The sequence below is a fragment of the Onychostruthus taczanowskii genome, unplaced genomic scaffold (assembly GCF_017590055.1).
Source record: "Onychostruthus taczanowskii isolate IOZ18803 unplaced genomic scaffold, ASM1759005v1 scaffold33, whole genome shotgun sequence".
NCBI classification, from domain to species: domain Eukaryota; kingdom Metazoa; phylum Chordata; class Aves; order Passeriformes; family Passeridae; genus Onychostruthus; species Onychostruthus taczanowskii.
Genome location: NW_024500683.1, coordinates 2,560,619 through 2,583,600, shown reverse-complemented (window position 1 = coordinate 2,583,600; position 22,982 = coordinate 2,560,619). Strand labels below are relative to the sequence as shown.

General features: G+C 40.3%; 1 protein-coding gene across 1 annotated transcript in view; it reads left to right on the top strand.

Annotated features, from left to right (window-relative positions):
* The window catches only part of RIMS1 (regulating synaptic membrane exocytosis 1), a 305,714-nt gene that overhangs the window by 17,175 nt on the left and 265,557 nt on the right, over positions 1-22,982 (top strand). Inside the window, exon 5 of the mRNA XM_041410580.1 lies at positions 14,294-14,343. Coding sequence (XP_041266514.1) covers positions 14,294-14,343 — 50 coding nt within the window. The remainder of the gene's footprint in view (positions 1-14,293; positions 14,344-22,982) is intronic.

The window sequence follows — 22,982 nt, the reverse complement described above, 5'->3', positions numbered from 1 at the left end:
GCAGCCCCATACCTTCTCACTAAAAGATAGATCCACATAAAAGATCTGGTCTGATTTTAAAAAAAGATTGGTTAGGTCTCCTTGTTTGTAGCAGAGGACTTGAAAACCAAAGCTCAACCACATCTTAGAGTTCCTAACCTGACGGTAGTAATCCACATTATTATTTTTCAAAGCAATTTGCTATGTTAATTCAGTCTTAGAATTTTGGATCTTTTTTGAAGCTCCAGAATTGGCTTTGAGTACTTGGAATTTGCTTTAATCTTTTTACCCATAAGAAGAATTCCCCCTCTGTTTCAGAAAGGGCCCCTGCTACCACAGGAGCTGTATGGTGGAGTTTAGAAATGCCCTGAACCAGGAGATTACCTTCCAAACAGAGTAAGCAGAGAGGAGTGAGATGAGATTTAAAGAGCACAAGTAGATCTGTTTTGTTAGTCTCAGGGTTTATAGGCAGGGTGCCATGTCCCCTGTGTCTGTCCAGCCTTGTCATCTCCAGCCTGGCATATTGGAGATTATGTGCATGTACATATTAATCTGTGCAGACTCAGTGCCTGAGGGAACGGTGTGTGTTTGTGTGTTTTTGTCTTTAATTAAAGGTGGCATCTCTGCTTTTTTGGGTAGGTGAAGAACAGAGCTAAAAAGAACTGATTAAATGGAAAGAAAAAGGAGTAAAGGATGTTGATATTTGAGGCAAGTACATCTAAAGCCTCAGCAGGTGAGGAGAAGGGTGAATAATGGGGGCCAAAGAGTTCACTGTACAGTAGAAGCCTTAATCAGAATGTGTAGATGCCCCTGCTTTGCTAAATCAGCAGCTCCTCTTGGCTGGGGAAACTCCTTGGCCCTTTTCTGTAGTTTTTGCCCCAGTACCACACTCTGGTGTGTAGGGATAACTCTTTGATCCCCAGGCAGTTTGTGGAGGTATTCCTGGTGTGTGTGTGGCTGTGCATATGGCTATCATATAGAGGAGTTAGCATCAGAAAACTTTGCTCCAGTTTTTAAGATAAACCACATTGATGCATAATCTCATAGGCTGCATAGTGTCATTTGGGATGAGGAAGCTTAAAGCTTTGGGATGCTTTAAGGCAGTCTTATTTTACTCCTGCTTTGGTATCATGGGGCTGGTTGGCCACTTCTAGCACTGATCCCACCACCTGGAACGTCTGGCTGTTCCTCTCTGCATTCTCCCCTGTGGCACAATGGAAGAGGAGTGGAGAGAACATGTAAGTCCCATCGAGGTAACATAGAAGTCTCTGCCTTGATCCTGCACTGTGTGATCCATCCTCTGAAACAGATGGAAAGGGGAGGAGGAGCATTTCCAGCTCTTTATTGCCTTTTCCCCTCCAGTGTAGAAACTCCCATTTGGCTACACTGTGAATCTTATTTTCACAATTAAAGATGGCCACACATTAATACTGTGATTAACACATAACTAAGCCTTGACTCTCCTGGGCTGGCCTAGCTCTTTCTTTTTTACATGTTGGAGAAAGTAATGAGTTTTCCAAAGTGATGAGAAAGAGATAAGCAGTAGTGTTATTGTATCTTGGCAGCCAGAAGATGGATGTGGAAGAAGCAAAGAAGTATATCAGTGCTATATTTGGGAGGGGTGACAGCAGGACACAGTCTTGGACTAAACTTCAGTTTTGGTTGTTTTGAATGACCTTAAGGATTACAGGATGTGGGCTTTAATATGAAACAGGTGTCTGCCCCAGTGTGCTTTATAAGGCATGCACAATGAAATCTTAAACTGAAATAGAAGCAATCATGTCTTCACAGCTACACAAGCAAATGCTACTATTCATGGAGTGCTGCTGACCACAAGCGTGCACTTGTAGAAGCAGCAGCTCACCCCCCAAAAAAATCCCCCTGCTCTTGAATGTGAGATAAAATGAGGGAGAGGCTGGGAGACACAAGTTAAGTTGGAGAAGAAGGTTGAGGAACCTAGGATACCTTGGGTTTGTACTAAGAAAAGGAAGAAAGAGATGGGTATTTCAAATCTGTAATATGCTGTAGCTTGGGACTGACAATTTTGTATTTCTTCCCCAAATTACAGAATAAACACTTTTGTAGAAACAAAACTTTACATCAGCTACCAGGTTTATCAGTGATATCTTGCTCCTTTGTCTATTAATTTTGAATTTGTAATTTCAAGAAGTCAGAATATGGTAGTGATCACTCACATATCTTGGAATCAGAGAATCATAGAAACATAAAATAGGATGCAAGGCACTTTAAAGACCATCAAGTTCCATACCCTCTGCCATGGGCAGGAACACCTTCCATGGACCAGACTGCTCAAAGGCCCCATTCAACTTGGCTGTGAATACTTCAGGGGTGGGGCATCCAAAACTTCTCTGGGTAACCTGTTCTAGTCCCTCACCATCCTCAAAGCAGAGAATTTCTTACTATTATCTCATCTAAACCTGCCCTCTTTCAGTTTAAAGCCATTCCCCCTTGTCCTGTCACTACATGCTCTTATAAGTCCATCTCCAGCTTTCTTGTAGGCTCCCTTTAAGTACTGGAAGGCTGCACTTAGATCACCCCAAAGCCTTCTCTTTTCCAGGATGAACAGTCCCAATTATTAATTCTCGAGCTTGTCCAGGTTCCTCTGGATGCCATCCTGTCCTTCAGGTGTGTCGACCACACTATTCAGCTTGGTGTCATCTGCAAATGTGCTGAGGGTGCACTTGATCTCTGTTTCTGTCATTAATGAAGGCATTAATAACACTGGTCCCAATACAGACGCCTGATGGACACCACTTATCATTGATGTCTATCAGGGTGGTCATCCATCATGAGAGTAGGGTAATTAATGATACTAATCTTCTGAAAACATTTTTTTTCTATAGTTTAATTTATGTGAAACACCTGAAAGGTAGTTGTCCTGGTTTAGGGCAAGTTTGGGAGATAACCTCCAAAGGGGCTTCTCTACGAAAGCAGATTCAATTGCCCCCTCCCCCCCCCAACCAGTTCGGGAGAAAATATCTCCTTGGAGAAAAAGTGGAAAGAAACCTGTTTATTAAACAATAGAACACAAACAATATTAAACAATAAAACTTCTCCCTGTTCCAAAAAAAAACCCAAACTCAGAACAGTCCCCTCCCCTGGTTGCAGCTCGTCTCACTCAGTTTTTGATCAGTCTCTCTGATGCTGGAAATGCCGTGGCCCAGGCCCGGCCAAGGGGCCTCAGGTGGAGCTGCCAGTGCTCTTCTGGGTGTTCAGTCCAGAGCAGGCTTGAACAGATCCAAGAAAAAGGAAAAAAAAAAAATCACAGTCCAGGGAACTTCTTTGCCTCAGCTAGCTAAAACTAACTAAAAGCAAAAAAAAGGGGAAAAGAGGAGCTCTGTCCTGCTGTCTGTACGTCCGCAGACAACACAGTCCAGGAGCAGGAATGTGGAGGAGTGAGTGCAGTCTGAAAACAAACTGCGCGCTTCTTCCCTCCCCTCTTCACTCTCTGGAAGAGAGTCTTAAAGGTGTAAAACTTATTATTCAGTATAAACAAGACAAGACGATTGGGGATAAAAGCATCATATAGTCAACCCAGGACAGTAGTAGCCCTTGATATTGAGTTGTCTACCACAATGGATAGGCAACAATTGGATTGTTTGCTGGGATCCAGCACTTCTGGAGGGGTCACTTTAACACAATTTAATGGTTTATTTCCCATGTCTTCAGTACTTTTGGTTGAACTTAGAGGGTAGGATTTAGCCAGAAGTGCTAACTGTGATGGGCTTTTGCTAATTTGGCTGCTTGTTTGCCAGAAATTATAATCAGAGTATCTGATTTTTTTGCAGAGGTGCACTGTGCTGCTGTGATGCTGGCTGTAACTGTAGCTGTAAGACTTCTAGTAATCCTGTAACACGTGGCAGAGCAATTATCCGTCACATCAATCAGAAAATTTGTCATTGTTCTGGTAGTGCTACTCTGAGATCCATACTTCTTGATTTCGCTTTAAGAAAAAATCAGTCTGGATGTTAAGTTATTGGACAGAGACTTGAGATACAATTAACTTGTGTGTGCTGCCACTCTGGGAAAGTTGGAATCTGCCTGTACCTCAGGTCTGCTTTTGCTAAATTGAGTAATACTTTTCTCTTCCTTTCAGTTGTCCGTCTTCTTTCTTGTCTCAATATCACTCCTTTCCTATGTGTTTGGATAATCTCTAGGCTTTGGTCCCAAGAACCCCTGGTCTCAGTGGAGGTTTCAGAGCTCTCTGCTGCAAGACAAAGCAATAACAATAAAAAATCCAGATAACCAGATTCATTGATGTCTGCAGCTGGATCTGACTTCACCCTCTGTGCCAGAATACAGACTCTGTCTGGGATGCTGTCTGGCCTGCTACCTCCTGCATAGTGAAGCCTTATTCTTTGCTCAGGGTGATAATTTCTTAAGAATCAGATATGAATACAAATATTCATATATAATAAATAATGGTGACAAAGAAAGATATAAATCTCTTGTATATGATACCTGGTACTAGGGATTGCTATTTTACAATGATAGTTTAACAGCAAGTTCAACACTTTGAGCTCATGGGAAAGGTTCAAGTTTGCTGCTTTTAAACTCAGAAGTTTGATGTAGTTATCTCAGTTACCTAATTCAGTTAGGTAACACATCTTCCACATAGACATAATTTTGTCATTTAACAAAATGTGTTGCTGAGAATATCCTTGAATCTCTCCACTTGCATTTTCTGTCCAAAGAAGCAGAGATAAGAGTGGATACTGTGGTAGTGAGGAAATGAAGAATGTTATGGAAATGGGAAGAGTTTGGGCCTTGTACTTTGGTACATCCAGCCATGCAGCTGTAATGTACCCAAAGAGGAAAGGATCCCATGGTGTGGATATAATAGGTGGGTTCCCCACATATTGTGAAGTTATTTGAGGCTGCATGCACGTCTGGAACAGCTAGTGACCAACATTTCTTCTTGAAATTTCATGCTTCAGTGTTTGATGGCAGGGAATATTTTTCCTGCATGAGCTGGCAGCATGTTTAACAAAACTCAATTTGCATTAAAATTCCCTCCACAAGAAGAATCACAGAATCATTGGGATTGGAGAAGGCCTTCAAGATCATTGAGTCCAACTTAACCCAGCACTGCCAAGTCCACCACTCAGGCATGTCCCTGAGTCCCACATCTGTTCAATATCTCTTGAGATGGTGACTCCATCACTTACCTGGAAAGTCTAGCTCAATGCTTGACAACCCTTTTCATGAAGAAGTCATTCCTAATATCCAGTGTAAACATCCCCCAACATATCTTGAGGCCACTTCGTCTTCTCTTAGGAGTCTTCTTTCTTGTTACCCAGAAGGGGAGGCCAACCTCCACCTGGCTACAGCCTCCTTTCAGGCAGTTGTGGAAAGCCATAAGGTCTCTCCTGGGCCTCCTTTTCTCCAAACAAAACACTGCCAGCTCACTCAGCTGCTCCTCACAGGACTTGTGCTCCAGACCCTTCACCAGCTCCATTGCCCTTCTTTGGACATTCTCCAGCACCTCATGTCCTTCCTGCAGTGAAGGGCCCAAAACTGGACTCAGGATTTGAGGTGTGGCCTCACCAGTGCCGAGTACAGGGGACAATCAGTGCTAATTCATGTACTGCTCTTTGGTCATCTTTGAATTGTTAAACAGCGCAGATTTGCACTATTTATTCATCTAAAGGTAAATTGTTATTTCTTACATGATTGTGCAGGCTTGGTCCTCTATACCATGATATTTCATTTTCCTCTAGTTCCTATTTTTAATGTTACTCAAGCCCGTACTATAGGAAGTGGCAATATCTGCTATTTTTTGAATGGAGATCCCTACTGCACTGGTGGAGTGTCATGAGTTTGCCTTTTGGGGTTCTGCCTTCAGAAAAATGTCATCCCCAAAGCAGTTTTCCGTGCTCGTCAAGGTGGCCATGTAGTTCTTCTGATAATGGACTGCTTTGTTCAGTTCCTCTATAAGTGCAAGTTTTTTGTTTTTTTAAAATATAATTTAATTTTCAAATCATCCAAAAAAGGGAGTTATTACAAACCTTTTTTGCAGACTTTTATATATACAAATTTAATCAATATACAGAAAAGAGGTGATTTTAATACTTTTTTTAGCCACACAGGATCTGCAGATAACACTAAGAATTAGTGCTTCTCCAACTTTAAAAAGAGAGATTTAAAAAATACTGTTGACATCTTGTTAATTTTCCCTATTGTTTTAGTTCACTGAAAGCTTGAAACCAAGGCCCCACTTCTTCATGAGGCATTTAATATGAAGATCTTCTTTTGTCTGCTTAAAAAGGAAAACTAAAATAGTTCCTCAAAGGGATCTTCTCTTTTTTTAATATTCTTTTTCTGTGGGCCTTGCTTCTTAAAGTAAAGCTGTATTAAAATGTAGAATTCAAATTGTATTAGAATTAATGGTTTCTCTACTTTCTAGACCTTATTTGGCCCTTAATCAAACACCATAAACCTTGGTTTAGTGTATAAAAAGTGCATACTCCAAAATACAATTTTCTTTCCAAGTACAGCTGTTTCAGTCTTCTGTGCCCTGAAGTACAGGAAGCTACTGAAAAATTAGTGGTTGTTTTAGAAGCCATAAGCCCTTACAGGCTTTCAGCGGTTTAACAAGTGGCTCAGAAGTTTAAGCAGTGGTGCTTGCAAAAATTCCTTTCTCATAGCCAATGATAGTCTTTGCATATGAGAAACATGTTCTGCACATATCAAGGAATTTTCTTAATTTTTCTGTTTAAAAAAAACAGGGAGGGCATGCTGCAGATTAACAAATGTACACCGTGTTGCACTCAGCTAAGGGAATATACATATATATACATGTGTGTGTTTTTATACTGATGGTATTTTGATGATAATAGGAACTTGTGACTAAGTGTCTCATTTAAAGGTTAAAAACCTTGAGTTCCTCAGAGCTCCTGTAAGGAGCCATGAAACTGTGTCAGCTTTTTGAAGGGTTTACTTAGCAATGTCCAGAGAATTTAATGTCTGGAACAACAGAAAAATGCATGAAAAAGTAATAGAAGTGTGAGGCAAAATATTTAATCTGTGAAAAAGATATCAGTTTGTGACTCTGGCAATGGACTTCTAAAGGACCCAGTGAGTTCTCATTGCCTTTAGTCCTTTTTTTGCCTCCATTGTTAATTTATAGTGCTCACACTTTCGTTTTCCTTCTTGTTTTATTCTGCAGTGAAAATGAAGTACTGGGTATAGTACTTGATGGCTTAGTAAGTGCAGGGATTTTATTAGAAATATAATATCTAAAACATTAAATAATCCTAGAAGTTGATATTTTAAAAAGTACAGTATGGTGATGGAACAGAATCTTAGGAGCATATTAATTGATCTCTTTGTTTTGAATGGTCTGTGGTGGTGTGTGTGTCTAAGTGTGTTTAGAGGTCCAAGTTTGTATTTTGAAATATATTTTGTAGCAGCTAGCACATGGGCTTTCCTGCTGTGAGTAAGATAGCATAGGTGGGTGTTTTGGTGTATTGGAAATTTGTATGAGGAGCAGGAAAATTGGATTTTGCAATCACTTGTTCCATTAGTGTTTGCATACATTTTTACAACTGTAAGAAGCAGAGATAAGAGTGGATGCTTTGGTAGTGAGGGAATGAAGGATGCTATGGAAATGGGAAGAGTTTGGGCCTTTTACTAGCCTCTGTCCAGATTTTTTTTTTCATACATTGCTCTATTTTAAGATGATGATTTATTTAAAAATACAGCATGTTAAGAAGTGCTAGCTGGAGTCTTCTGAAAGTCCTTCACAATTTGCTAAATATTTTAGTGTGCTGTTTGTTCAGCAATTCCCCCATATTTTCAATTCGCCACCAAGTTTTCCTTTTGGCTGGCATGGAAAATATGCATAAGAGTGTTTGTTTTCTACAAGCCCAGAAGGAGCAGGGAGAAAGATACTTGCTACTGCTGGTTTCAAGTGAACATGTTTGGGGTGGAGGCTTGCTTCATTAATGTAGTTTGGTAACCAGTGGCTGAGGGAACAGAGGGATGGGGAAACCTCTGTCCAGGTATTGTTTAAATGCCTTCCAAAGCATTTTTCTGAATGCGCGTGTGTATATATAATATATAATATATAATATATAAAATATGCATATATATGATTCTATAGCTGGCATCCTTGTATTAAACCTTGTAGTGGTTTCTGGCACAGATATAAGCCATGGTGCATTTCTGCTTGCCATCTGTCATCTTAACCTCATCTTTCATCACACGTTGTTTCTGTACTCATGTTCTTTCCCATTTACTTTTCTTCATGTCCAGCTTGATATCCTCTCTTCTCCATAGCCTCAGCCCTCTTGTTCTGACAATTCCTGCTTTTTTTTGTGTAGTCTCAGCTCCTCAAAGAACAATCTGCTAGAGACTGAGAAAGCTGTTGCTCTTGAGACTCCCATCCTTCCTCCAATCACACCACACCTTTGGCTGAGGCAAGCAGCTGTGTGTAACACCATGCACATTTTAAACAGCAAGCATCCTTCTGTTGTAACTGTAAAAGGAACAGCTGTGTCTTTGTATTCCCAAAAATAGCCCCTTTCCAAACATGCTAAAAAGTATTTTGTTTCTAATGAAACAAATAAGGAATTTGTAGGTCAATCTTTAATGAAGATGAAATAACCAAACCACTTAGAAATAGCTTTGATAAGTCATGCCAGGATAAGGTGAGAGTTGCTTAGATACAATCTTTATGTTTGGCCAAGCTGGGATCAGAAGAGGACCCAAAATGTGTTTTTTTCCTGAGGAACCTGTTAGAGTTGCCTGTGACTAGTAACAGACTCATGAACTTTTTACTGCTGGGGTATTGACAGGTAAAGCTCAATGGCTCCAGATGCTCTCAATCACTTTATTGAGATTGTTGTAAAAGAGGGGTTATAATGACTTTATTGATCCTTGTTATAAAAGAGGGGTTGAATATACATGTGTTTTCCTATTTTCTAGGATGGTCTGAACTTCTTAAAATCTGCTCTTATAACTTCAAAGGAGGGCTGTTAGGGTTTTTATTTTATTCCTGAATTCTGCACAAATTGAAGCAGTATGCCTATTACTAATGTATTTTTAAATAATTTAGTGGAATTAGTCCCAACAATATCTGATAGAAGAAAATTGAGAGAGGAAGTAGATGCAGAGTGCCCTGATACACAGCTCTAGAAATATTCATGTATATTTATGTAGGCCTTACATGCAGTCATCATTTAGGACATGACCTGGGAAGGAGAGATGTCCTTGAAATCTCCAGGTGCACAGTGCTAGGTGGCATCAGAAGTGACTGCATTCACTTCCCAGACAAAGCTACAAAAGAATATTATTAGGATAAAGAGAGTTATATCTATCAAAACACTAATTGCACTGAAGAGACTTAATGATGTGTTACTGTGACCCCCTATGCTATTGCTCTAGCAGCCGGGTACCTGTTGGAGTTTTATTTGGTTTTAGACAAATATTTGCATAGGTGTAAATAAGCTAGTTATAAGCTACAGAGAAAACCAAATTTGTTTTGAAGAGTGTATTTTTTATCTTCCTAACAAACCCCTTCCTTTTTACTTTTAAGTGATGACTACCTTATGTTAGGGTGGAATGAGACCCTTGGTGACAATTGTCAGAACACGATGTACTGCCTCTCCAAAGCTGAAAAGTCAGTATAACAGTAGGGAATGCTTTTTTACAATAAACTGCAAGAAATAGGGAGTAACCACTGCAAAGGTATTACATGAAGAAAGGATTTGAGAAGGCAAATCTAGAGAGGGAAATTGTCTCTGGTGGTGCATTTGATGAGTGCCTTACTTACAAGATAGCAACAGTGATGTCCCTATGTTCCCTGTGTACAGCAAACACACTGGAATAATTTAGGTAAGGAAATTTTATGTAGAATCATTTGTTTAATATTTGGTTCATAGGACCTACCTAGTTCTCTTTGCCTATGAAGGAAACTGTTTTCCTCTGAAGTCAAGAAGTTGAAAACAATTCTTTCAGCTATCTCTGCAATACCAGTATGCTCTGTTCTAAACTTAATGACATATTGCCCCATCCATAACTGCTTAGAAACAATTTTCTTAGTCACTGTTTATTCAACAAACCATTCAACCCCATGCAATGCTACAGGCTGGGGCACAGTGGCTGGAAAGCCACGCAGGGAAAAGGACCTTGAGGTGTTGGTTGACAGCGGCTGAGTATGAGCCAGTGTGAGCCCAGGTGGCCAAGAAGGCCAATGCCATCCTGGCCTGAGTCAGCAATAATGTGGCCAGCAGGACCGGGACACTGATTGTCCCCCTGTACTTGGTGCTGGTGAGGCCACACCTTGAGAGCTGTGTCCAGTTTTGGGCCCCTCACTACAGGGAGGACTTTGAGGTGCTGGAGTGAGTCCAGAGAAGGGCAGCAGAGCTGATGAAGGGTCTGGAGCACAAATCCTGTGAGGAGCAGCTGAGGGAGCTTGGGGTGTTTAGCCTGGAGAAAAGGAAGCTCAAGGGTGATCTTATCCCTCCCTACAACTGCCTGAAAGAAGGCTGCAGCCAGGTGGAGGTTGGCCTCTTCTTCTGGGTAATAAGAAATAGGAGAAGGGGAAGTGACCTCAAGATATGTTGGGGAGGTGTTTACATTGGATATTAGGAGTAATTTCTGCATTGAAAGGGTGGTCAAACACTGGAACAGGCTGCATGGGGAGGTGAAGTGGTTGAATCACCATCATTCCTAGAGGTATTGAAAAGATGTGTGGTAGATGCAGTTCTTAGGGACATGGTTTAGTGGTGGACTTAGCAAGTGCTGAGTGTGCTGGTTTTGGCTGGAATAGTTTAATGGTTGGCCTTGAGAATCTTAAATTGTCTTTTTCAATCTAAAAGGATTCTGTGATTCTAAGAGAAATATTTCAAAGCTGGTTACTAAAACTTTCCGAAGAAATCCACTCAAACATAGTAAGTGGTCAGTTGTATTAGTTTAACTTATAGGAATTCACAAATGGCTAAATATACATACAATTAAATACCAGTTATTTTCAAATTAAGATGTTTTTGAGTTTTATCTTAAATTAAAATATCAGTGTTCTGCAGCTAAATATTTTATAATGTAGGAATAGATTGTAGACAGAGTGGAAGGGTTAATATTTTCTTTCCAATGTACTTATTAAATTACATTATATGGACACCCTTGAGTCTTCCACTTCAATGAAAATTGAACTCAAATCACTCAAAATATCCTGGAATGTGGTGTTGTGGAAGGAAAGAAAGACAGCCTATTAATAAGAGCTGATATTTGTTTAGGCTTTTTAAAAAGGATATTCTGTTGTATTTCATTTATTGACTGTATTTTCTGTCTCTGAAAAATCTAATAGTGAATAAACAATGAAAGTTTACCTTGTAATATATCATGACAAATATGAAAAGTGTTGTGTGTTAAGTGTGATACTCTCTGCAGAGACTCATGGTGATATCCTTTGCCCACTGAAGTCAGTAGGCACTCTCCTCACCACTTGCAGTGCAATTGTGCTGTTTCTGAAAGAGAAATTAAATGCTGAATGTACTGAATGCCTCTGCTGAGAGTGCTGTGGTAATATGATATCTACTTGTAAGGTGGTATCTACCCATGTGCTGTAGCTTTGATAAAACCACTAGCATGCTGAATTGCAGGAGTCTGCTGAACTTTGCAAACACATAGGGGTGCCTGTCCCTTCCTTGCCTTCGTTTTTCCAAGGAGTCAGCGCCAGTGCTCACTTAGCAGGCCAGATACTTGTGAAATCAGACTTGTGTTGGTGTCTGAAAGAAAAACCGAACCCTTCTGAATGTTTGCCCTGCTGTGTCACGTAGTGCATGTAGACTAAAAAGAATAAGACACACCCTCTGAGCAGTACTGCTGTGTGTGTGCTGGTTGCTGTTCTTTGGGATATTGTCCCTAGGTGGAAAAGAAGAAAGTTTGGATACACAGTGGCAAAAAATAGTGTATTTTAGAATTGTGCTTAATCATAAAATTTGCACTCATATTCCCCTCTGATAAAACCCCCACAACCAAAGCCAAAGAACAAAACCCCCAAATCATTCTCTGATTGAATCATTCAGGTTCCTAAGTATATGTCTTGACTAGTGAGCCATGGAGTCAATTCGATAAGTTCAACTACACTGAGTTAGCAAGTTCAGTATTTTTTATATCAGCTGCATCAGCTGTGGGAGAGAATATATCCAGATACTCTAGATCCTGATGGCTAAGGGTCTTGCAAGAAGAATGTAAATTTGAATCCTAAAATCTGTTTTTGATGCAAAGTGTTATCACGTCACTCATCATATCTATAAGGAGGGTCTTGACCACTCCTTACTGGCAATTTCTACAGTCTTTCCGTGGTATGTTTAAGTGTGTTTTATATAATGTGTACATACATATATATATGTGTGTGTGTGTGTGTGCCTCCACCTGTGTATTTATGTAAATTAGTTCAGAAATATCAGTGTATGAAATCAGGTCATTGGATGAGATTCTGTGATGTGCAGAAAATAATTTGCATATAAAAGAGGATAGAATTATTAAAGCTTTATGTCAGCATTGTACCTGTGCAGTTCTGGATTGTTTCAGACATTGCAATCAACTCTACAGATATGACATTGACACTCAGAAATACAGAGATTTATCCTCAGCTTTCACCATCCTGAGTCTTCTTCAGTGTCACACCTTGAGAATTTCATCTCTTACTAAGGGAGCTCAGTGTTGGAAGTGAAATACCAGTAGTTAAAAGCGTGCAAAATTCAATCCTCTGCCCACAGTTCCCTGTCTACACTCCTTGGAGGAATGCTTCTCTTTGTGAGACCATGGCTTTTACATTCATGAAGCCTCATAATGTGTCACCCTATGATGGACACTGCTATTTTGACTCCCTTGTGGCCAAACAATCCTAACAAATGTGCTTAGTCTTTCTTATTTATTAATTTCCTTAATTTTCAATTTTATCTTCTTACAGTACATTGAGAAAAAGAAAGGACAAACTTGTTTGCAGGAAATGAAAAGGGATACAGTAATCCAAAGATATGTGTGTGTGGATAAGTGGAGCACGATGGGTGGGTGTGTCTGCCCTTCCCAAAACAGTTGTCTCAAATACAGCCATTTGCAGAAACTCTGCTCTCAAGTGCTTTCCCTGTCAAGTGCCATAAGACCTATGCAAGCAGAGCTGTGGAGATGTGTAAGGAGAATGCTCTGCTTGTGCATTTGGTCCCCACATCCCTCCTAGTGCCCCTTGCCAGCCATGCATGAACCTGTGCCTGCAGATCTGCTCTTTTCAAACTTTCAGACTTTTGTTGTGAATATGACCTTGGACCTCTACAGGCCTCACAGACACCCTCAGGGAGAGGTAGACACAAACCTGTGCAAGCAGTAACCTCTGAGCAAGGTAGGACTCATCTTTAGAAGATTTTGGCTTCTGAATGCTTTAAGATCTTGCACGACAGATGCTAAAGAAGTGTGAAGTATTGCAACCAGGGATCAGATAATGGTTTCTCCATGTGCAATTTTGTTAATTCATTTAGTTCATGTAAGGTAAATTGCTCCATATGCCTTCAAGCAATCTTAATTTAATGCAAGTCAGTAAAAAAGTCAAGTAATGACTTTGACTGATTGAAGAACTAATAAACTACAGCAACAACTTGTAATCATCTAGCTTCAGAATGATGAGCCTGTAAGTAACCTTTTCTGCATTCCTCCTTGCACTACAGCTCCCTTGGCATTTGGACCCTCAAAGTATAATGACAATGATTGTGTTTGCACATCAGAGGGCTGCAGCTCACCTAGTGGTAGGAAAAGGTGTTGCCTTATTTGGTTTGGTTTATTTGTAATTTCATGTGGGCAGAAATGAATCAGAGAAGGGTTTCTAATAATTGAGGAGGAAGTAAAAGAAGCACTCAATGTTCTTCATTGTGTTATGGCTTGAGTGACATTGCAAAACTTGGGAAGGATCTGTAAGAGTTGAATGATTTGTCCTTTCCAAGAGAAGATTTCAAGACCACAGAAATTGCATCTGTTTTATTTTCTTCCCAAATATGATCTTGTTTTATCCAGTAACATACATATCTACATCTTCCCACTCTGCCACATGCATGCATTCACACACACAAGTCTTTTATACTTAGGTCTGCCCTTTGAGTGTGTTAAAGATTCTTTTAATAAACTCATCTCAGTCATTCAAAGCAAGAGTTTTGCTTCAGCTGTAGAGTGATCAAATGGCTTAGATTGGAAGGGACCTTAAAGATCACTTCGTTCCAAACTTACTTCTCCTAGGTCAGGTTGCTTAAAGCGCATCCAGCCTGGTCGTGAACATTTCTAGGGATGGCACATCCAGAACTTCTCTGGGCAATGTGTGCCAGTGCCTCACAAACCTCACAGTGAAGAATTTCTTTGCAAAATCTGATCTTAACCTACTCTCAGTTTAAAGCCATTCTCTTTTGCCCTGTCACTATATACTTGTAAAAAGTCCTTCTCCAGCTTTCTTGAAGATTCCCTTTAGATCCTGGAAGGTGAGGCTGAACAGTCTCATTTCTCTCATAGTCCTTCCACATAGGAGAGGTGCTCAATCTCTCCAATTTACTTGGTGGCCCTCCTCTAGACCTGCTCCAACAGGTCCTTCCTGTGCTGGGGACCCCAGAGCTGGAGGCAGCAGTGCAGGTGGGATCTCACCAGAGCAGAGGAGAGGGGCAGGATCACCTCCCTGGCCCTGCTGGCCACTCTGCTTTGGATGCAGCCCAGGATACAACTGGCTTTTGGGGCTGCAAAGCCACATTGCTGGGTCAGGTCCAGCTCCTTCTCCAGCAGCAACACATGGGTTAGCAGTGATTGTCCTTCACAGCAGATCTAGATCTGCCCTAGATCTGTTCCTTCCCCAGACTGGATTGGTACCAGGGATTGCCCTGACCCAGGTACAGCACCTTGCACTTGGTCTTGTTGAACCACATGAGATTCTCGCAGGCCCAATTCTCGAGCTTGTCCAGGTCCCTCTGGATGCCATCCTGTCCTTCAGGTGTGTCGACCACACCATTCAGCTTGGTGTCATCTGTAAATGTGTTGAGGGTGCACTCAATCCCTTTGTTTCTGTCACTAATGAAGATAATAAGTAACACTGGTCCCAGTACAATCTCCTAATGGACAGGACTTGTCAGCGATGTCCATCGGGATTCAGAGCCATTGACCACAAGCCTCTGGATGTGACCATCCAACCAATTCCTCATCCACCTAGCAGTCCACCCATTGAATCCTTCTGTCTCCAATTTAGAGAGAAGGATGTGGTGTGGACCCACATCAAAGGCTTTACAGAATGTCCAGATAAAGTCCATCTGCAGCCCATCCCTTGTCCACCAGTGCAGTCACTCCTTCATAGGAGGCCACTGGGCTGGTCAGGCAGAAATTGTCCTTGGTGAAGCTGTGGTGGCTGTCCCAATCCCCTCCCTGACCTCCATGTGCTTTAGCACAGCTTCTGGGAGAATCTGTTCCATGACCTTTCCAGGCACAGAGGGGAGGCTGACCGGTCAGTAGTTCCCAGGGTCCTTCTTTCAAAAGAGGGTACAGTGTTTTCCTTTCCCAGTCACATGGGACTTAATCTGACTACCATGACCTTTCAAATATCACAGAGAATGGCTTGGCAACTACATCAGACAATTCTCTCAGGACTCCGGGATGCCCTAATTGTGTCCCATAGACTTACGTATGCTCAGGTTCGTCAGGTGATCTTGAACCTGATCTCAACTTTCAGTGGGAAGTGCTTTGTTCTCCCAGTCCCCATCTTGAAGTCCACCCCATTGACAGCTTGCCGTTGAATACTGAGGCAAAAAATTTGCTGAGCACCTCAGCCTTCTCTTCATCCACTGTTTAGAGTTTTCCAGCATTGTTTATCTGGTGGTTCACCTTCTTTGATCTTCATTTTCTGGTTAATATCCTGTAGAAGGCCTTGCTGTTATTCTTTGCATCTCTTGTCAGCTTCAGTTCCAGCTTCACTGTGGCCCCACATACCCCATCCTCACACAACTGAATTTCAGGGTACTTGTTCATGTTTCCACTGCCTCTGCATTTTCTTATTTCCTTTTAGTTTGATCTGCAGTTTAAGACCATCCTGTGGGTTTTTGGTTTGTTGATTTTTTTTTTCTGAGAACCTTTTTTTTTGTGTTCTTGGCATAGAATAAAAAGAAATACATCCCAGCAATTCCATCACTGCTTACTGGGAGTTTAGGGGCTGGATTTGTGTAACTCCTAGTATACTTAATGACAAAAGATTAAAGATATCTAAAATGCAGGCACGGAAGACAGTATACAAAAGGAAATCAAACTGGCAAACTTGCATACATTTGGCTGTGTGCATCCAAGTAAAAATTTCAAAACTTCCTATATCATATATTTCATCATGGATTAAATGGATGCTACAGGTGAAAAAAAAGAAAAAAATTAGTGGGGGACATTTCTTAGTTTGATCAAATTAATTGATTAAATGAGATAGTAGGAATACCATTCAAAAGTTTAAATTTTGGTCTCAAGTTTTAAATTTATCCTAGTTGAGACCAAGTGTATATATATATAAATGTAAAACTCCCATGTTTATTCTACATATGACTTGTCCTGCTTATACATTAGACCTGTGCTGTATAGTCATTGCTACACATAGGTCAGTGTAAATTTATTGGTTTTACTTGCTAAGCACTTTCTGAGAGTTGTGGTTATCTTTTGCGTTTCTATGAGAACATGAGCTGAATGTACACTTTAACAAGAAACAGTGGTGGTAGACCTTAAAGGTCTGCTGCTAACTGCATGGTTGGCAGCAGGCAAAGCATTTTATGCCATGGAATTTGGAGGCATTTCACAGCAACTTAGTTGGATATTTTTATTTGCTGGCATGTTGTCTCCTTGCCCCTCTGAGCTCTGTGTGTGGCTCAGGTCATTACAAACAGTGGCAATACCAAAGTGTGTGTGCTACGTTTGCTGCGTTCCTACATGCCCTTGCCAGTGCAGCCTACTGGAAGATGAGATATTCTGATCATGTAGGAATGATGGTGGCAATTTGACAATTTCTGAGTACTATTTTTTGACAAATATTATAAGTGTTATAGAAATATTTTCATGCAATATTAACATTATTGTAACACCAGTATAGAAGCATAAATTACCAGATGAGTCAGAATTATGGCCCTTTTCCTGCTGTGTGTGGGCAGACCCCTGCATCTGTGCTCATTGCAGGTTTGGGACCTAAATGCATCAGATGCGTACTGGAAGAAAATGAGTCTGCAAAGTATTTTAATAGAAGGAATACATTGCTCTACGTATCCTCTAAAAATGGAAATGTTCTTGTGCTTCGCTTTAAAAATGACAAGTATGTTAATATGGAAATGTCTCTGGAAATTCTTGTAAGATTAATGACAAAACTGAAGAAAAAAGAAGTAAAATAGCTCAAATCAATGTCTTGAAGGAAAAGCAGAGGTGTATTGTCTTATAGAGATTCCAGACAAGATCTGTGTACATGGACTCTGGTGGTGGTCCAGTATTCCTGTAAAGTATATTTATAGGTAATGTACTAATATCTCACACAGTATGGTGATATCATTAGCTTTTCGTGACAGCAGTTTTCCCAAAGTCATGAATTGTAATTTCATTGTCTGCCTCTTCTCAGGGGAACACTGAAAATACTCACTAATAGGGATCTCTCATCTGACAACTTTCCTCAAACAGAAGCGTTCAGATTATTGAAGAAGACATCTTATTGTTTGGGATCCTGAGATGTCTTTGTTTTTAAGTTCTTCAAAGATACCTGTGTGGAGCAGTGCTTTATTGTTATTTCTTCCTCTTGGAAATATCTTTCATCTGGTTTGGCTTTGTATACTGAGAAACAGCACTAAATATTTCAGAAAAGCAAGTAGTGATTTTACTCAGATAAGTGGAAATTACAAGAAAAAAGCATCAAAGTCAGAAGGGGCAAAAGAGAAGGATTTATTTTCTCATAGTTGAGCATGCTCAAGTAGATATTGCTTCAACTTCTAGAGTGAGCATATTCTGCATAGAAGGATTTAAAATTTCTCCTCGTTGCTGTAAATAAAAAATTTGATGATTCTCAACTTCCTCTGAAATGCTTCATTCTCCTTCTTTCCTCAGACATCACCTGGTGCTATCTCTTCTTCCTTTCTCCGTGTCTCTGCAAGTGAAGGAAATAGTGGCTTCTCTCTTTCTTCCCCCTTTGCTGCCACCTCCAGGGAAGGTTAAAAATCCAGTGTCACTGAGAATTTAGCTTTGCGAGGACTGAGGGTCATCTTGAGATTACAGTTTTCAAGTTAATATTCAGAGCAGTTACAGGGAGCCCTGCTTCTTCTTTTGTTTCTATTAATCAGTTTAGGAAAATTTGATTAACTCTGGTTGTTTGTGAGAATACAGATCAACCCTCTTTCTCTTTTCATATTGCCTGAATCTAGGCTGTCCTCTGAGATGCCGAAACCTTCTGACATGCAGATTTCCTTCCCTTGAAACAATTTTCATCTAGTCAATTGAATTATAATTTCATCTAACTCCTTCCTTTCCTGAAAATGTGATATTCATTGTGAGCTTTTTCTTGGCTCTATAATAACATTCAACTTGAGTATCAGAAAAAAAGTAGTATTTGGAAAATATTTTGATAGTCTTACAAGTCAAGGTATATTGTCAGTCTTGTAGCGACCACATACAGTACAAGAGCAACATATATAATTAATTTGGCGCAGGTGAGGGGAGGATAGGGAAATTGTCTCTTTTGCCTCCCTTCTTTGGATATGAAATATCATGCTCTTGTATGATATGCTTGGGAAATTACAGACTGTGAGTGGGATTCATATGGCAAAATGTAGACATCTACATCTGAGTTAGTCACCCAAGGCTCCCTGTGTGGGGAATGGAGAGAAACAGGACAGATGAATCACACCCTTGAAGAACCTATTTTTTTTTTACCTCTATGCTAAGACAAAATGACTCATAGCCTGAAAGTGCCCATTTGGCTAGTAAAGGAGGTTGGGGTAACAACTGGAATGTGATGGCTGCATTCTGCACCCCAAAAACTAGATGAGAGGTACATGGCACTTCGTGGCTCTGGTGCATACCTGTGTGCTCATATGTACATCTTTGTCAGATTGTGTGAGTATTCAGTCCTAGGCAAAAAACTCACTACTTTTCCACATAGAAATTCCTTGAAAAACTAAAGACAACTTTAGGTTTTTATGTGTGAGATCTCAGAAATCAGGAAATATGTAAATTGAATTAGCATGTTTCTCCTGTATGTACATTTTTCAGTATGCATCAGCAAATAATTGAAAAACTCTAGTAAGGAAATTTTCAAAACTTTGGCAGCACATCAGTTTTGTAGGTAATGGTGCCACTGTTTGTTTAGTCACCTTTGGTAATTTTGTGCCCTCTGCTCTTAGGGAGATGTGTCTGATGCTTTCCAGATGCTGTAGGGAACTGTGAGCTCTTTCTGCTACATCTAAGGTAGTCTCTTCTCTCTGTGTGCAAACCACATAATATGTCTCCCTCAAATTAACTTTGTCTTCAGTCAGCTAGTGAGAATATGAAGACCTTGCAATGCTACTTGCAGAAAGGAAATCTGTGTTCCCTTCTTTACTTTTTGATATATCATCAGCATCAGCACGTGGAGTGTGAGCCAGGGTGGGCTCAGAAACAAGTTGTGTTCAAAGTGGTGCTGGTGCCACTGAAAATCTGTGTGGAGTCCCCTCAGCTGAAAACACTGGTGAGAGATATATGATCCTCCCACAAAGAGGTGAATGATATTAAAATAGAAATGGCCAATGAAACAAGACAAATAATGATAGCCCGGTAATAGAGTATTTATGGTTCCTTTTTAGCTTCTGCTTTGTATGCATAACCATATGCATGGTTGACTGACACAAATAAAACTGAGCAACTTCTGCTTGATAGAGAGAATAAACTTGTTTGGCTTAGATCTGTAGTTAGAGTATGTCCAGAAAGATGGCTTTTGGTAGAAATAGAGCTTTTGCACCCCCTAACTCTAGGCACCTGGCCTGAGGAGCATGATCTACTAAGTAGATTTCAACACATCAATTTCCGATGTAGTCAGCATACACAGATACCCTAAAAGAGGTAACACAACACAAGGGTCACAGCTCCTCCTTCTCTGGTTATCAAAGCTGCAAACTAGGACTTAGATCCAGACCCTGGAGATATATTCTGGGTAGCTTTGTAAATCACAGCTGATTTTCATGCATGAATAAAGCCATGGTGTATGAGAAGCAATGCATCTGCAGTCTTCTCAGTGAAATCTGCAGATCACGGATCCTAATTCCGAGAAAATCTTTCCCTGCCAAGTCTCACTAGGTTTAGAAGGCACCTTGCTTTGTTGATCCTTTTGAATCTGTTTTGAAGCCAGACATGCAAGGTTTCAGTCAATGCTAAGTAAGATGTGGCCTGACTGTAGTCTTACCATGACACAGAATGATGGACAATCACTGGATTCAACACCCTCCTAATTCCAGACAATGCCAACATTTCTTCTACCATCCTCTCACTACCAAAAAAGAAGAAAGCCCTCAGAAAAGAGCAGTGTTGGAACCATTATGAAATCTATGTTTGAAATACCCAATGTATCTTTCTGAATCAAGGAGAGAGTTCAATTAAATTGGTGCCTCCACTGGCTTTTGTTCTGGCTAGATCAGTTCAACACCATGCTGTAGATTAAATTATTGAAGCTGTGGAGGTAGCTGAGGACTGGCTACAGCACTGCATTTCTCCCAGCTGCTCGTGTTTTGTCAGCACTGATCAGTCATTTGTGCTCAAGTCATTTGGTCAGAATCATCACCAGTGAGCAGCAGGCTATTTTTGCTTCTTACCTTACCTCTAAGCCAAAGGCAGGCAGGCAGATCCAGACCAGCAGCCTTCCGTGGGAGCTGCCCTGGACAGCCATGTGCTGGCTCACAGAACCGAGCGGCTCAAATCAGTGTGTCAGCAGCTGCCTGCGAAGGCAAGGCTGGAGTGCTGCCAGTCCCTGGAAAGATGATGTGCCTCTTCCAGGTGAGAGGCACTGTGCTAAACCTCAGATGATCAGTGTGGATGCTGCCTGCTTCTGTCTGTGCTAGTTGGAGGAAAGACTTTTTATAAGACAGCATCTTCCTAAACTACTGCCCACTATATAGTAGTTGAATTACTTGCTGGTCTTTAAAATCCTTATCTGAAGAAAAAACATATATATGTGTTTGTACACATACACAAGTAAATTAAATTTTTGTTCTGAAAGATACTTGTTAAATAATGATTCCTGCATTTAAAATTCCTACTCTTATATATTGGTGGATCTTAATTTGAATTGTAACTACTTCAGAATACTGCTTTTATGTGATAAAAAGGCTTTTAGTTGTGGCTTCCCTTATAATTCAGGTATTATGATGGTAGAAAATAATTCAGATAACTGATAAAAATATCTCTTCATGATTTTATATGTGTTTGCACTTCAAAGGACCAGCAATGAAAAGATGATCACACATCTGAATCAGAAGGATAATATTTATATCTAAACTGAGTAACCATGTAATTCTGTTGGTGTTTCCCATACTCTCTCTGTCCTCCTCCACTTGCATGCTATAGCCTGATTCAGATTTTCTGTGCGGTGTTTATTACCTGACCTGAAAAGCTCAATCTAAATATTTGGTCTGTTCAGTGATGTTCCCAGTGTACTTCTGGCTGCTATGTACTTATGGAAGAGTAAAATACATGAGGCTGGCCATTCTTGTAGCTCTGTAACTTTTATTTTTGATATTCATAGGATATATACCAGTTTTAGAAACTGGTTAAAAATTACATTTTCCAGTATTCAGCTGCAGAGGAGGGCTTGGTATTTTCAGATGTGTTAGGAGTGATGCTTTTTGTACGCATACATTCATAACTATTCAGATCTCTGCAAAAGGATTCCTCTGTCACAAGGAATCCCACATTCCCAGATGCTGGCTAGAAGAGACCATCACATCTGGTGTCCTAATTAGATATTATAAATTTCAGGCTGAATTTATTTTCTAGATAGTGTATATGTATTATTTATTGTTCAGCTCTCCTGCTCTGTGTGTTTTATCCTCATGTAGTTAAAGACTGTATTACGTTCTCGCAAGATTTGTTTGGGTGACCAAATGAGCTCCTTGGGTCTGCTTTGCTCAGGCAGGCTTCATTCCCAAGTCTTTCTACTTGCATTTTTTGCCCAGCAGAATGTTCCAAGAGGTTTTCCTGTCTCCCTTCTTCCTACAAATGCAGAAGGAGGTTGGCCAGAGTCATAATGTATTCTTGAAATTCAAGAATCGTCAGTGGGTGGCTACCAAGATATGCAGCTTACAGACAGATTCATCATCTGAGCTAGGCTGAAATAATCACTGCAGTTGAGGAAGCTCTCAGAGTGGTAGGGAAGTTCATTCCTCTTATGCTTTTTTCTGATGATTTCAGTGGTGCCTTTCATTTCTTTCCATTCTAGTTTTATATTCTGCCCTTATACCTCATATATTTTTTATTACATTTTTCAATTCATAAATCCTTGAATTCTTAAGGACTGGTTGAGAGTATATGTTGCTAATCACTAACTCTTACTTGTTATTGGTATGTGAACATAACAAAGGGAGGGGAACCTTCCTGTACCACTTCTACAGCAAGACATCACAGGCCACTGTTTCCTGCTTTCTCATTAGTTATTTTCTTGTCTTTATTTAATGCACCTTGCATTAATGAGGGATTAGAAAGCCTTTAGGTGGAACTTAAATATGTATATAATTACAATACATAAAACATACCTATTTTTTTAAGGTAACAATATATGCAACATTGTCAAAATGCTTTAACAGGATGTCCAATACAGTTTTGTAGGCCATCCTTGACTGTTTCTGTGTTAATACAAAAACCTACATTTAAGGCTGGGTATATTGCTAGCCTTTCACTGGGTTTTCTGCAGCATTTCTCAGTACAGATGAGGTTTTGAGAGAACTTTTACAGTGGTAGCATTCTTGTATCCCTATCAGTAATGAGCTATA